The sequence below is a fragment of the Juglans regia genome, chromosome 13 (assembly GCF_001411555.2).
Source record: "Juglans regia cultivar Chandler chromosome 13, Walnut 2.0, whole genome shotgun sequence".
Taxonomy (NCBI): Eukaryota; Viridiplantae; Streptophyta; class Magnoliopsida; order Fagales; family Juglandaceae; genus Juglans; species Juglans regia.
In genome coordinates, this window is record NC_049913.1 from 3,453,089 (window position 1) to 3,469,571 (window position 16,483).

Below are 16,483 nucleotides of genomic sequence, written 5' to 3' on the forward strand. Positions count from 1 at the left end.
GTAATGGTTTATGAAATATGAAAATTTTATTTGCAAGGCTGCTCGTTCACATGCTAGATAAATCACCGATGTGAAAAGCTTATGAAAATAATATTATAATTATATATTTATATTTTAAATTTTATTATTATTGGCATCAACTTATAATTAACGGTGTGTTTACCCTTCCATTTGTAATTAATATTATTTATGAATTATTCTGTCTCATAGATAAATAAAAATACCAAGGCAAATGTGAGCATATGGAAAAGGTTTTTAATACAATGAAATAACTTTTAATTATATCCTAAAAAGCTTTGGTCTCTGTATAAGAACATTGGCATTGAACTAGTCAAATATCAGTCAAAGTCTAAATTTTGACTAAATTTTTCCAAAATTAGCTGTATTGGATTAGTTAAATCACTTCAAATCAAGTTATGAGCTCTAGTAAATGAAAAATCAAAATCATATTTGGTGAGTTATTGTTCACCAACTAAAATAAAATTTTATTAAAAAGTATTCTCACTTTTCTTACTCATTCACACGTCTCATCTCTCCCTTTCTTTCATTTCTCTTTCTTTCATCTTACTTTCTCTTCATTTCTTCTTCACGTTAAAGAATTTGTTTGGACAATAAAAATTAAATTATTAATTAATATATAGTGTATTTGTAAAATATAAAAAAAAATTATTAAAATATATAATATTATATTATTATTTTAACTTTAAAATGGCCAGCCCAATGTGAATTAACTAATCTCTTCAAAGGTTTAGCCAAAATCTTAAGTTTTATTTAAAATTTAGATTTAACAATGACTAGGCCATTATCAATGCTCTAAGATATGAAAGTCTCTTTAAACGGTACATTACAAGTGCATCATTTTCCACTCAGGACTCATCCTTTTTTTTTTTTATCTGATCTTCACTGCAAGCTAGTTTTATTTCCTCTGATTATTATTTTTTTTTTAAAATAATTAACTAATATAATCAAAATTATAAATTAAAATTGTTGTCGTCCGGATTCTTTAAATAAAATGTCAATTCTTTTCAATTTTCTAAACGACCTGCCGTCGTGTTACAAAGCACTGTGTATATTAAGTATTAACACATGAAGGTTACATACGGCGTCGTCTAGTTTGGCAAACGAAGCATCGACGTTTTGTGCGAGGGTTAGTAATCGACCACCGTCAATATTGCACTTCTCGATCTCTCTCTCACCTCTCTCTGCGCCGCTCAACCTCTCTCTTCCTCCATATCTGCGCGAAAGCTTCTTCTTCGATCTCCTTCCGATATCTTCGATCCCAAAGCCAGAAGTAATACGAAGCCTATCACCTTCACTGTACCCACCACCTACATAATCGGTATGTAAATCTGTTCGCTTTCTGTTTTGTCGTATCAACCATTCGCTTCCTAGGGTTTTCACGAAAGAAACTAAAAAATAAGTTATTGTTTAGTCAATTGTCTTCATTCCGTGTGAGCGGGTTGATTTAATGACAGAGTCGTGGTTAGGGTTTTTAGGTCTGCGTTGTAAGCCCTTAAATTTTTTTTTATCTTATCTTCTGGGAGTTTCATTGTTTCTTATGTGTTAAATTCTCTATTTGATCGACTCCCATTTGTGTAGTAGCTCGACTATAAACTTATTGCTTCGATTTAAAGTTATCGTGTATGTGTGAACTAACTTGGCTTCGCTTTGATTTCTTATCACAGTTAGTGATAATATGCAGTCAGTTTTATCTAGCACGAATCTGTGCTGAAGCTCGTCACTTTTTCAGTTCATATTGAAGGTTCTGTTTGTTTGGAAAAATGCTAGGTTCTTTGCCAATCTTGCCCCTCCCTGCTCCTCCTTCCGATGGAAATCTTGGCCCGCTTCCCGCATCTCAAGTGTCTGATGTGGAAATGGATGAAAGGCCATCTAACGAGGAGCAGAATAAAGCTAATTCGGCTCCTGCAACGGTTGCAACTCATACGAGAACTATTGGAATTATTCATCCTCCTCCAGACATCAGAACCATTGTTGACAAAACTGCCCAGTTTGTTGCTAAGAATGGACCAGAGTTTGAAAAGAGGATTATTGCAAATAATGCTGGAAATGTGAAGTTCAATTTCTTGAACGGATCAGATCCCTACCATGCATATTATCAACATCGTCTGTCTGAATTTCGTGCTCAGAATCAGTCTTCTGCGCAGCAGCCTTCTTTGCTACCTGCTGATTCTGCTGCGCCTGAGCCGGTCCCATCTGCTCCAGCCGCTGATGGGAACGAAGCAGCAGCAGCAAAGGTGGATCTGTCTGCCCAGTTTATGCCCATACGCAAAGCTGTTGAGCCCCCAGAAGCTGAGCAGTATACTGTTCGGCTTCCTGAAGGAATTACTGGAGAAGAACTGGATATAATTAAGCTCACGGCACAGTTTGTGGCTCGAAATGGGAAGTCATTCTTGACAGGATTGACAAGCAGGGAAATCAATAATCCACAGTTTCATTTCTTGAAGCCTACTCACAGTATGTTCATGTTTTTCACTTCGCTTGCCGATGCATATTCAAAAGTCTTGATGCCTCCCAAGGGTTTGACAGAGAAGCTAAAGAAGAGTGTCCCTGACATGACGACTGTGCTTGAACGATGCATGAATCGGCTTGAGTGGGAGAGGTCACAAGAGCAGGCTAGGCAGAAAGCTGAGGATGAAAAGGAGCAGGAAAGAATAGAGATGGCTATGATTGATTGGCATGATTTTGTTGTGGTGGAAACAATAGACTTTGTGGATGATGAGGATGAGGACTTACCTCCTCCAATGACCCTTGAAGAGGTTATAAGAAGAAGTAAGGTGTCAGTTGCGGAAGAAGATATTGTTGAGCCAGGAAAGGAGGTGGAAATGGAAATGGATGAAGAAGAAGTTCAGCTTGTTGAAGAGGGCATGAGGGCAGCTAGTCTTGAAGAGAACGATGATGGAAAGAAGAATGACATGAAGATAACAGAAGAACCTGAACCACCAATGAGAATTGTGAAGAACTGGAAGAGACCTGAGGATAGGATCCCTGCAGAAAGAGACCCAACAAAATTTGTTGTTTCTCCAATTACTGGTGAGTTAATCCTCATTAACGAGATGTCCGAACACATGAGGATTTCCCTCATTGATCCCAAGTACAAAGAGCAGAAAGAAAGGATGTTTGCTAAGATTCGGGAAACTACACTTGCTCAGGACGATGAAATCTCCAGGAACATTGTGGGACTTGCCCGAACCCGTCCAGATATTTTTGGTACCACAGAGGAAGAAGTCTCTAATGCTGTCAAGGCTGAGATTGAGAAGAAGAAGGACGAGCAACCGAAACAGGTCATATGGGATGGTCACACTGGAAGCATTGGACGCACCGCAAACCAGGCCATGTCGCAGAACATGGTCGGAGAGGATCAAAATGACGCTGCCAATAATGACGCCAGAAACCTTCCTGGTCCTGCAGCTCCTCCTCCTAGACCTGGTATGCCATCCGTTCGTCCACTTCCTCCACCACCTGGACTAGCCTTGAACCTTCCTCGTATGCCTCCAAACACAGTCCAGTATTCTGCCCCATCTAGTGTTGGGCTCCCTGTACCCCCACCCAGGCAACCAGTCATGCCTATGGTTCCTTCTGTTAGGCCGCCGCCACCTCCAATGTCAATGGCTTCTGGACAGCAATCTCTTTTGGTTAATCAACCACCCCCAATGCCACCATCAATGTCTATGCATGCTCCTAGTATGCATGTACCACCTCCACCTGGTTCTCAGTTTACGCCTATGCCAGTTCCCCGAAGTTATGTTCCTCTTCCTGTACCCCCACCTACCATGCCTATGATGCCTCCACCACCGTTGCCTCATGGAATGCCTCCACCACCACCACCAGAGGAAGCTCCTCCACCGCTTCCAGATGAACCAGAGCCAAAGAGGCAGAAGCACGATGATTCTTTGCTTATCCCAGAAGACCAGTTTCTTGCTCAGCATCCGGTACGGGGAGTCTTTGCGTTTGGTTTTGTTGCACTGTTTGTAATTTCCAGAGGTATTTTGATACTCTCTTATATTAATGGGTTTCTGGATTTCCTGATCAAGATTGATTTTTCTTTCAGGGGCCCGTCCGTATCACCATATCTGTTCCGAATGTTGATGAAGGAAATCTCAAAGGGCAGATTCTGGAGATCACAGTGCAGTCATTATCTGAAACTGTTGGCAGTCTGAAGGAGAAAATTGCAGGGGACATCCAACTTCCTGCCAATAAGCAAAAATTGAGTGGGAAACCTGGCTTTCTCAAGGACAATATGTCTCTGGCATATTACAATGTCGGAGCAGGAGAAATGCTTGCCCTTTCTCTAAGAGAGCGGGGTGGTAGAAAAAGATAAACAGCTTCCTTGACCGGGACATTTAAGGTGGCTGGCATGGTGGACAATTCTTGTTACCCAGAGTATTCCATATTTTACCGTGGGACTTTGTTGTTCTATCTTGATTATGTCTTGGACACGTGACTGGTAATATATCTCTAGGATGAATTTCATACCTATCAAAAAAATATATCTTTAGGATGACTTCCTGAATCTATTATTTTGTCTTTAACCTAATGACAAGCATGCCATCCACCACAGATCCAGCTTTGTTGGGTGAATGCCTCTTAAAGGGCAAGGGGCAGTTGACAAGCTCTTTTTGCTTAGGCTACTTATGTTTGGATTCATGAAAGGTCTGTTTCACCCTGCATATGTTTCTTAAGCAGGTTGGAGAGTTCTTCCATTTTTCCCTTTTGATATAGCATTCCTTGTCCTTGTGTTTCACAGCTCTGATGGCAGCTATTTACACATTTTGCAGCATTGATTGTTGCGATTGGAGTAAGAGTGGGGAGCAGATGAATGTTTACTTTTATCTCACTCGTTACTAGGACTTGCATTCCTGTATATACTTCTGGATTTTTATTTTTCAAGATCAATACTATGGTCTTGTCATATACGTTGGAAGCAAATATTTTGAGTAACGAAAATGTTAAAGAGTAGAGAGTAGTAGCAATTTCATGCATGGGAGATAATTACGTAATGGTAAATTGGTAATGGATGGTGGATTACCCTGGGCCCTCTGGTTAGCACTCTAATGGGCCGACCTCTCTCTTCTCAGTTGGCATCAGTCCACACAAACATTCCTTCAGTACCTAACTGTCATTCCGCAATGGAAAATACTTTAATTATAAATAAAATACGTAAAAATAAATTTATAAATTAATTTAATTTGATATGATATGTTAAATTATAAAATTATTTTAATGAATTTTATTATATCGAGTTTATTTATTATAATTTTTAAAAAAAATTAAACGGATGTAATAGGGTGTTAGCTTGAATATAAATTAATGAGAATTGCTACATCCGTTTTAAAATCTTTTTACCGATTTGCTATAACTATTATAATTTATTAAAATATCAATAATTTTTTAACATAATTAATGTAAAAATATTTCACACGTATGAAAAATAAGATTTTTAAATAAATTATCATTTTTAATTCTAATAAATCTTATAAATGATGTAATCACGCTTGATGACAATCACACTAATAAAACACGTTGTTCGCGAATTTGTCTTGTTTATTGAGTTGAGAATTTTTGTAACGAGTTCTTCTGTTAAACATACCCTCTGGTCCCTCCATAAAATACCGACTCTATTTTACATTACCGATTCCCCAATAGAAATTTTCATTCTAACCAAGAGCTCTAAATTAAAACATAATAAAATTAAAAACAGAAAACGAAACCCTCTCTCTCTCTCTCTCTCTCTCTCTCTCGGTTGACGCTAAAATCTTTTTTTTTTTTTTTGAACTGTGGTGGACGTAAAGCTGATGTTTAGATGAGTTGAATTAAATTATAAATAGTAATATTTTATGTATCTGATCTTAGTTTAACTTTTTAGAAATTTAAAAAATTGTAAATCTGAATTGTGATGAAAACCTAATAAGTTCACTTTGAAGTTCGGCAGACAGCAGTGGCATGCTCAAATCTTTGATTTCGTACGTAGCAGATAAGAATCGACAATGATGACCACGAAGTTTCTAACCGCCTCCTCTGCCCCTCCGCTCTCGCCGCCTCATCCCAAATTCCACCGCCATGTTGAACCCGGGTTTCTTATCTTTAGCCGTGTCTTCTCGTTTCGTCTGAACTGTCTACACCGCCATCCTCAGCGAGCCGTGGGTACGCCACTGTTATGCACGTTTCGTCTTTGTGTTTTTATTACTGATATATGCTTGTGGGGATGGTACAATGGCAGGGAGGGTACATGAGAGGCGTTTTGCAAGCATTTCTTCTTCGACTAATTAAGGAACAACCTCGGTTGGCACTAATCCACAACTCTCAGTACCTCCACCACCGCCATATGTGTAATTATACGATGCCCTTCGTTCTTTTTTTTTTTTTTTTAATTTTTTTATTCTGCTTATGATGTTCGTATCTTTTCCATGTTGTGACCGTGTTCTAGGGGGTCGCCTCTCTTTTGGATCGGAATTGGCGTTGGGCTCTCAGCACTATTTTCATGTGTGAGAACTGGAACCCTTGTCCTTTTCTTAATCAAATTGTCTTATACATTTGTCGATATTGTTTTCCTCTTCGGCACTTTTTTTAAAAATAATGAAATGACTGGTTGCTACGTACTTAAAGGTGGGTTTTTTCTCTCCTCTGAGGTATGGACATTTTTTTTTTCAAATTTTTATTTTTCTGGTTGGTCTAGTGCACCAGACAATCAAATTATAGTTGTTTCGTTTTTTCCCTATTCTCTAGGTAGTCGTTTCATAGTTGATAAAAGTTTATGTCATTGAAAGAATGCATAAAATGGAACTCTGGAGTTTTTTTCTTTAGCAATTCATATCCTTGCTTTGGTTGATGGCCTTTACTTGTAGAGTTCTACAAATACCTGGATAAAAACTGTGATCTCTACTCATGCTTTCATACATGACACCCCCACCCACCAGAACGTGTATCAGGTAGTTCAGGAAACTCCTAGTACGGAATCAAACCCAGGATGTCCGAGTCTATAGCTCATCTAAGTCCATCATTAGTTGCACCCTAATGGGTTCTGGTTGAATTTGAATGCATGAATTGTGCAAAATTTCAAGAGAACGTTGGGACTATTAAAGGGGGTGGGCTTTTTTTCCAAGATCCTATGGAAGGTAGGGAAGCATCTGGTTGGATTCTTCGAGTACCAGAAGATGTATGGTGGTTTGGGATTAAGACGTTGTATTTGGGGGATTTTCTTGCATAACTTTGTGTGTCAAATTACAGTTGTAGAATATGGGAATGGAAAGGCATAATTGCTTTTAGACTAACTTTGTGTGCCAAATTATGGTTGTATTTGCTTACCTTTTAGTGGTAGGGTGTAGGGCGTGCTGCCATTTTTTCAAAACGAGAAAGATTACCAAGTCCCTGAATTAATAGAAATGCCCTGTTTGGATTGATATATTCTTTTGGATATGAAAGTTTTAAACAAGTAAATTTCTTAAAGATGTTCACCCTTGGGATCTTGTGTTACTGAACATCAACGTATATGCCCTTGCCCAACAGAATTCTTTGCCAGGTGTATGACACTTGAATATCACAATGTTGTTGGACTCCATGTTGCTTGTAAGCAAGCTCTTCCAAGAATCTTTCACTGCATTGATATACCCCTCTGTTAGGGATTGCATTGGAGTAGCCTCTAAAACAGTTTTCTTAAAAGCTGAACTGCCAAGAAGGTTATATAAGTCTGTATTTAACGTTTGAGGTAGCCTGCAAAATTATGGGTAATGTCTTGAGAAGTTGTGGGTTATCTTCTAGACTTGGTGACCGGTTGGAGTTGGTTTTTTGGGGCTTTGGAAAAGTCCAAAAGGCAAGATCACTGTTGCTGTTCCAAAGATATCTTCTTTCTACTTGGTAATCTGCAATACATAGAGAGAAAGGAATGCAAGAAAACCCAAAATGGTATGGAACCACAGGCTTGGAAGGGAGCTTACATTTAGAAGTTTTGGTCCAAGTCAAGATCTCAAGAATATGTTTCCACATATTGGGGCTTAAGGGTCAGATATAGGTGAAGATTAGTGTTTTGTTGTTCTTTCTAGCTTTTCAGATCTTTTGCCATGTTTGTAATTGTTTTCTTTTGAGTTGACATTCCAACAAAGAAAGGTTGTACATGGTCCATAGCCACATATCTCACCACATCTGGTGAAATCTAGTATGCGTGTTATGTATATTTGAATTCATTTTGCCACATTCCAATACTTCTCTATAGAATTCCAATGTGCTTCCAATCTAATTGCATATTAAAGATATCTAGCTTCATCTATATATATATATATTATATATATTTTCGTGATTCGATTGACCTTATTACCTTAACATATCAATATATGGTTCAACTCATTCTCTATCTTTAAACCATGACAATAGCTTTAATTTGTGGAAAGTGGTGTGCAAACAGGTCAACTTGAATGGATCTCCATTGCAATGCTTTTTCACCATGCCAAACTCCTTCATTTTCCATGCCAAATCTCTTTGCCAAATAAAATATTTATCTTAGCAGTGTAACCTTTTGCAGCTAAGAACTATACAGAATCAACATGGCAGAACCATAATCCAATCTAAAATGAAAACAAAAATAGTGCCAGTGTGGAGCGTTCGACATCCATTGAGGAACAATCACGTATATGTGCAGATATGCAGACTACCTTGAAACCTTGCAGCGAGAAAGAGAAATTGCAAGCGTGCAAGATCAAAGGATTCATGCAATTCACCAAATATGTACATGTTTATGGAAGCTCTGATACCTTATTAATGCTCTTAGGATTGCAAACTCTCACAGATTTAACACAGATACACTTGGATTATGTACTTCTGCAGGCTGAATTTCTAGACAACACAAAGTAGCAGGTAGATTTTAACCTTGTGCATTTTGTGGTTGTTTGGATGGTGTTGGTTTTTTTTTTTTTTTTTGGTAATCATGCATACATCTGCAGGAGATTGGACTTATAATCAGCTATATGAGGTTCACTCCAAAAACGATCTACCAAACCCTATCACCTTTGCATTTGGATTATGGACTTCAATCCTAGAGTTGCAATTAGGTTTCAATACAATATTGTAATAAATGCATCCACACACACGCATTCACGCATATGTATTTATTATATGTTGCAGACTAGATTGATGTTAGGTATCTTGTTTTCTTTTGTCTTTATCAGCAGTTGTGGGATTTGTGTATCATCTCTTCTTCTATGTGACTTAGCTTCGGATCTTCTATGGCCACAACTAAATATAACCTGCACTCTTTCCGCATATTTTCTAATTTGCATGAAACTTATGTTTAATCTTTCAGAAATATGCAATGCAACGAGCTTTCAAGACGTTAATGGGACAGATGAATTCTCAAAATAACCAATTCGACAATACAGCTTTTCCTTCAGGGTCACCTTTTCCATTTCCAATGCCTGTTACACCAGTGCCTTCCACCTCAATGGCTCCAGCTGCTTCTAGATCTGCAGTTACAGTAGATGTGCCGGCGACAAATGTAGAGACTACACCAGCAACTATTGCCATAGATGAAACAGAAGTAAAAAAGGAATCTAAGAAACCTGGAAAGTAAACTTTCTTTTAAAGTTTTGGTAAATAAACTTATTAGCGATAAATTTCAATTCATTAAAAGAATCTATTTCTGCTTCTTGATTTTCACAACTTACTGCATGTAGCTATTATAGGTCAAATGCAACTTGTGCATGCCCTTTGGAGATGTTGCTTCTGTTTGACATATAGATCATGCTTTTTTTATATTCTTCCTATTAGAATTATAATGAAACTTGTGCTAACAGATTTTGTAGATGTTTCTCCGGAAGAAGCTGAGCAAAAGAGTCCTTATGAAAGCTTTAAAGATGTCACCGGAACAAGTTCATCCAAGGACACTCAGACTGCTGGGGCGGTATGTAGTTTCTGTCAAGCTTTGGGACAAGGCAGTTGTGGTTTGAATTGATGTGCTAAGATTTAACTATTGGAGCATGTCTGAAGGTTTCCCAAAATGGAGCTGCGTCTAAGCCTGTGGATGGTTCCCAATGGTCCAAATCTACCAGTACCTCTGCTGGTTTTGAGGGCACCCCATCTCCCGGTAAGTAGTCAATTGTATTTCTCATCATTACAGATTGAAGATATTGTGTCAGGAGAAGCTGAGCCTTCATTAAGGAATTAATGAAGTTTTTTAATAGTTCAATAAGCAACTTGCTGACAAGATTTTTGTTGTGTAGTGCTATCATATTTGAAACATTAATGAGTTGATAAACTTGGTGGTGATTGAAAAACTCAATATGTAGGAACCTGTAAAGTCAAGCATCAATATATCTTCAAAATCAATCTTTGAATTCATTGTACAAATATTAGACATTTTTTGCCTCTCTGAAAAGAGTTTGGAAGAATTTCTAGTGGTTTTTCTATTTTGATTTCAATTTCATGCAATTCCAACAATGTGGCATGAAATTTCTGAATGTCAATTTCCCTATTGTATTAGCAAAAGAGGAGAATTTTTTTAGTAATGCAATATTATAAAAGATTGCAGAGTGATGGAACCCAAGTACACAGGATGTATGCAAAAGAAAACACAAACTAGCAAAAGAAGAGATTTTGGCAAATCATGTATTACAATAGATGATTTAAAAGGATATTCTATTTTAAATTTCATTTGTGAAGTTGTTCAGAGCCCACTTGTCATATATATTATCTTTGCAATTAACAGCAGCAGCATGTTGTAAACACCACCACCTCTGCTGCCACCTCATCAGTCATCAGCTCCCATCACTGCTACTAGTAATACCCTTATTGCCCTCCCATCATATTGCCACCACCATTACCATGTTGTTACTTGAGTTATCCTACAATTGCTTACTAGCTACCCCCACAACAGGATGCGCTCCAGCACAAATTATTTAACACCATTTAATCACCTCTACCTTCATTGGCACTGTCACTAAGGTATCACCGTCATCACCTTCAAATCAGACAGTGAGAGTTGCAAACGGAAGGATCGTATCTATGCCCAGAAAAAAAAGGATTATATTTATAGGATTTGTTTTTTAAGGAATCAAAAAGTTTTATTCATAATAATAGGCATAGCCAAGTACACAACACATACATGAATAATACCTTACTAGGATTTACAAATGAATATATTATGTGCAACTGCACATGTTTGTCTGCTTTTTTTTTCTTTATCCAATTAAATGCTATGAATATATGTCCCATGTTGTCCTAGGATCACAAATCTTTGCTGTATTACTCTCAATTTTGGTGTTTCTTAAGATTCACACATTCTAAGTATTTCTGGTTTATATTTGTATAGGAAAATCTATTTTGTCAGTGGAAGCTTTGGAGAAAATGATGGAAGATCCAGCAGTGCAGAAGCTTGTTTATCCGTAATATGATTCTTTGTCTATTTAACAATTTTGTGCTTTCTAATTATTATAATAATTTATGTTACCTTGATACTGTGTTTATTTAAATGGAAAAAAAAAAAAAGTATGCCGCTACGGTTATAAGGTGCAAATACGTGGCCTTTGGAAATTTCATCTTATTTGGGACGATAGGATTTATCAGTGTACTGTGGTCACATGCTTTACATTCTACAATTATGCCAAGGTGGCTGGTCTAATATTGCAATGCTTTTAGTATGATATAGATAGGTTTCTTCCATTTTTTTAGAATAAGCCTCATTCACTCTATTAGTTTTCACTTCATACGACTCTTTCTGTTTGTACATAATTAGAACATTGGTCTTGTTTCCTTGTTGTTACGGTGGCTATGACTGAAGTTGCTTGAAAAAAGTCATATTGTAAACAATTAACTTAGGTAGAAATTGGTAACATTGTATCCTCTGCTATGCCTCTATCATCTTGTTTTAGCATATACCAGTATTATTGGTTTTGGAACTCAAGTAATTTAGTTTTATTCATATTATTTGCAGTCATTTACCTGAGGAGTTGAGGAATCCTGACACCTTCAATTGTAAGTCTATACGATATTTGCCATTTTAAAAAATTAAATACAATAGTCTCACTTTCTCTTTTATTTCCCCTTTTGAGAATGGTAGCCATGGTTCTATTCGGGAAAAAGCCAGTATCTCCATCGTTTAGCCTTTAGAAGTCAGTTTTGTATACAATTGAGTAGAGCCTGACTTTGTTATGATTTTTTTTCCTGGAAGATCTGATGCTTGCATCTTTGTTTATTAAGTGTTACCACATCATTATCATAGTTGTGACATGGGATATCGTCCCCTCTTTGTACATTTCCACTGTCTTTTTGTTGCATGCAAATAATTTCTTTTATGTCAATGGTGGGATGAATTTTAAGTATGCTTTACATAGTGTGTTGGGCTAGAATTAATTTTGTTGCACCCAATCAAGAGCTTGCTGTTCAAGTTTTTTTATGCAAATGTTATTCTTTAGTCATTATTAAGTGACACTGAACTATTATTGATATTGTTTAATCCACAATATGCACAATATCGTCAACAACTTGAGGAGATGATGTAAGACCTTTTTCCCCTTATATTCATTTGATATTGTTGTGAAACTGCTGCTCAGTAATGGATAAATTTTAGGAACAACAGGTTTCAACATGCTGTAGTATCTATGTTAATATTGTGATAAAATATGCCAAGCAATCAATATTTTGCTTTGGTCTAAGGTGTATTGCCGATTTATTATTAATTTATCCCCTTTTGTCCCTCTAGGCTGCAGTTCTCTGGGTAGTTTTTGTTAAATTCTGATAGCCTACAATATTGTCTAATTTGTGATGGTTCTTAATTCTTCTTCTATACTTGATATTTTTACCAGAAATAACATGATGAGTGAAAATGGTGAGTGGGACGAGCATCTGATAGATTCTTTCAAAAATTTTGATCTTAACAGTCCTGAGCTTAAGCAGCAGTTTGGTAAGTTTGGATCAAATTTTCACTACTTTAGTTTCAATGTTCCATACATTTTGTATAAGCTTTGGATGTCCCATTCATTTTGAATTAGAGTTATTTGAGTCGGATGATGGTTATGATTGCATTTTAATCTTCTGGATTTTTTTTTCAAAAAAAAAAATTCATAATGTACATGAACGTATTGAGGGATTGTTCATTACCAACCACATAGATAGTCTTTTGATGTTTGCTTATGCTTGTGTTTCTGTTTGCCGATATGCTATTGAATGTATTTCTTTCTAAGTAGTCTGGTTTGTTCTCATCTGTTGCCCCTATATGTTAAACTGAATTTAATCCGTTACCGAACAGAATATTCCTCGACACATCAACTTCATCAAATTTCAACTGTTCTACGTAACACTATGATGAAATATATATAGATATATTGTTGAACATGGTGAAATTCGCCTTATTTCAAGACGAATGTGATATTACTGATAAAATTGCATCATTCAGTTAGATATTCAAAGCTAATAGTACTGGAGGATAGCCATTGTCTTGCGTAATTATAATTTGTTTTCTTGGTTGCCGATCAGTATTCTATTTAAGCTTCCTCTATTTAATTCTCAATTTTTTTTAAACATTGGGCAGATCAAATTGGGCATTCACCCGAAGAAGCTTTTGCAAAAATCATGGCCGATCCTGAACTTAGACTAGCCTTCCAAAACCCAAGAATTCAAGCAGCGATCATGGAAGTATGTCCTACTCTGAAGCCACTTATTTAATGTGTCATACGAAATCTCTAACATTCTATTTCTTTTCCAGTGTTCACAGAACCCACTTGGCATTTCAAAATATCAAAATGATAAGGAGGTATGGCCAAACTGTTTTAACACTAGACGGGATTTATAATATTTCTGTCTATATTGTAGTAATCCCCGCTTATTTGACCTGTATTCTTTCATATCCTATTATCTTGGTCAAGCTTGCATCTAATGATAAACTTGTTTGCATTACAATTTCGATTCCAGGTCATGGATCTTTTCAATAAAATATCAGAACTCTTCCCTGGTGTGTCTGGTCCACCTTGACTTTGTTCGTTCATCCAGATTTTCTATTTGCTGGTATAAATAGGCTCATCATTTCTTTTTCATGCCTAAGGTGGGGTTTAAGTTAGAACAAAATCTAAAAGCCTGCATGACCGAACATACTTTCTCTTCCTCGTGGCCTGCCTGGCCACATACCGTGATGCTTCTTGCCGCATCCCTGTTCTAAATCGGTACCGGCCAGTCCTCATAGACTGAGTTCACCCTTGAGAGTTCTCTCTCGCCTCATCTCATGGTTAAATATGTGTACATGGTTGACGAGTTTTGGTGATGGCTTCTATGTTGTTTTCTTAGTTGTGATCGGTAGTTACTCTCCCACTTTGTTGTATTTAAAATGATCAGTTCTGCTCATAGCTTCTTACCCCTCTTGATGGTATGCTTATAAATTTATAATATACTTCCCCGGATCTGTCTATGCCTCTGTTTTCCAGCCTTTCCCGCACGCCCACGCCTATCCACGAATGCAGTCGACGAAGTTTATAGGTCCGCAGTATATTTATTTAAATGTTTTAAAACTAATTTACCATTTAAGATAAACGTCAAAACAGAATAAATAAATTAAATATTAAAGAGTTTTGTTATTCATCATCTCTACACATAATTTTTTTTTTTTGTTTTATTCTTTATAAATTAATTAAATTATTTTACTCATCACCCATACACTATATATTAGATAAGAAAAAAAATTAAAAATTAAAAAATTATGTATGATGTGTGGTGTGAGGATGATGAATGGAATTTCTTAATAGGGTTGGTTTGAATTGAGAGATGAGATGAGATAGTTTTAGATGAAATATAGAAGTTGAATAAGATATTGTTAGAATATTATTCTTTAATATTATTATTGTTTTGAATTTTAAAAATTTTAAATTGTTTATTATATAATGATGAGATGAGATGAGATGAAATAAGATGAAATATTTTTTTAAATTAAACGGAAATAAATGGTCGTGAGTCGCGACCACCGGTATGTCTATTCTTTGAAAGTGTGTACACACGTAACTATGATGTGAAGGCTTTTATTCTTTTTATTTTTCGTTTTCTTCTTTGATTTGGGAAGGGTTGTAGTCAGGAGAAGGACAACGACAAGTGCACGTCAACACGTAGGTGGTGGTGGTGGTGGTGGTGAGTCGAGAGGGTTTTGTAGCTATTATAGCATTAATTTATCAACTTGTTCTGTGTCTCTTCTTCCTTTCTTTGATTAGATGTTGTCCAGATTTTAGGAATGGGCCAATCAAAAGTGACGATTATTATGATGATAACGTAAATGCCGAGGGTGGGTTTGGAAGGTGAAGACATCTGCAATGAAGAACCTGCCCTTGGACTTATCCTCACTCCTCACTCCTCACTTAGCATTTGGGTTTCATGACTCCCAAAGCGACAATTGGGTCAATTCTTTCTTTAGGTAAACACGATGAAATTTTGAGCACTAAATTCGACATTTGAAGGATGCCAAGAGACATTAAGGCTCGGTTTGGATATAAGTGTAATTTTAACTCATCTTAATTAATTATTTCAAATTTTTTAAATTTTGAGACAAAGTATAATAAATAATTTAATTTTTTAAAATTTTAAGATAATAATAATATTAAAAATAATATTTTTATCTTTCATCTTATCTTAACTCACTATCTAAATCATGTATAACTCGTTTGGCTTGCTATATGGCAACAACATTATTGGGCACACACACATATAAGACAAACGGTCGTTTTATAATTCGCTGGAAGATATAACCGGTTTGATGGCTTAAGATTGAATATTATATAACATCTGATACATTGTTTTTTTTTAATTTTTAATTTTTAATTTTTGGCCTTTATGGGTATATAATATATATTTTTATTTAATTTGCTTATACATAGAGTCAACTAAACTAACGAAATATGGACAGAACTGCCCTTGAAATTGAGTGGGAGGAAATTTCTTTAATCCAATCTTATAAATTGTTTGATGTCCCTCGAGCATGTAAGAAGAAAAACATGTTCTCGCAGTTAATCTTTATGGACACGTCAATGAAATTACTTAATCACGTGGTTTTGACATGGTGGACACCGTGGCATTGTTGAAGTGGATGTCGTTTGGGGTGGGAAGATTCACTTGTGTAGTTGGGCTGTCCATTGTCCAAATAAAGGGGTTGTGTCTCCACCACGTGTCAGACAGGCACTGAGGCTGCATCACTGTTCACAAGTGTAGCCGATGTATCTGAAAAATAAAAAATCTCAAACCCTTCCCTTTTAATTGGGTCGTTATTCTGACTTTCTATTTTTAAAGCGCACTTGATACAACTTTCGCCAGATACCCCGCACATTGAGAGGTTGGACGCAGCGAACTGGCACTGAGACTCGAAGAGTGGAAGGAACACCTAACACTTCCACGCACGTGACGCGTTCATTCATTAATTTCATTGACAAAGAGAAAGAAGGACATAGATCCAAGGAGCTCTCCACCCAAGCCAAGCCAAGCCAAGCCCAGCCGGCTACAGCCACCGGCCTTT

The 16,483-nt window shown here is 36.6% G+C and overlaps 2 protein-coding genes across 5 annotated transcripts; both read left to right on the forward strand.

Moving 5' to 3' along the window:
* The first annotated feature begins 1,127 nt into the window (after positions 1–1,127).
* On the forward strand, positions 1,128–4,977 carry LOC109007082 (probable splicing factor 3A subunit 1). 4 transcript variants are annotated; one of them, XR_001998726.2, is made up of 4 exons: positions 1,128–1,339; positions 1,686–3,950; positions 4,070–4,704; positions 4,797–4,977. XR_001998726.2 is itself a non-coding variant. In XM_018986613.2 (3 exons), the coding sequence occupies exons 2-3, from the start codon at positions 1,782–1,784 to the stop codon at positions 4,337–4,339; spliced, it is 2,439 nt and encodes an 812-aa protein (XP_018842158.2). In that variant the 5' UTR covers positions 1,128–1,339; positions 1,686–1,781; the 3' UTR covers positions 4,340–4,977. The 4 variants fall into 4 exon arrangements, 1 of the variants encoding a protein (XP_018842158.2); XR_001998728.2 differs by having other exon boundaries at positions 4,070–4,671; XR_001998727.2 differs by having other exon boundaries at positions 4,070–4,465; positions 4,580–4,977.
* Positions 4,978–6,108: 1,131 nt separating this feature from the next.
* LOC109021736 (protein TIC 40, chloroplastic-like) lies at positions 6,109–13,542 on the forward strand. The gene is made up of 9 exons (XM_035684858.1): positions 6,109–6,162; positions 6,446–6,503; positions 9,311–9,569; positions 9,801–9,907; positions 9,994–10,090; positions 11,315–11,387; positions 11,936–11,976; positions 12,807–12,904; positions 13,532–13,542. Coding segments are annotated over exons 3-8 (570 nt in total). The 5' UTR covers positions 6,109–6,162; positions 6,446–6,503; positions 9,311–9,319; the 3' UTR covers positions 12,809–12,904; positions 13,532–13,542.
* Positions 13,543–16,483: the final 2,941 nt, after the last annotated feature.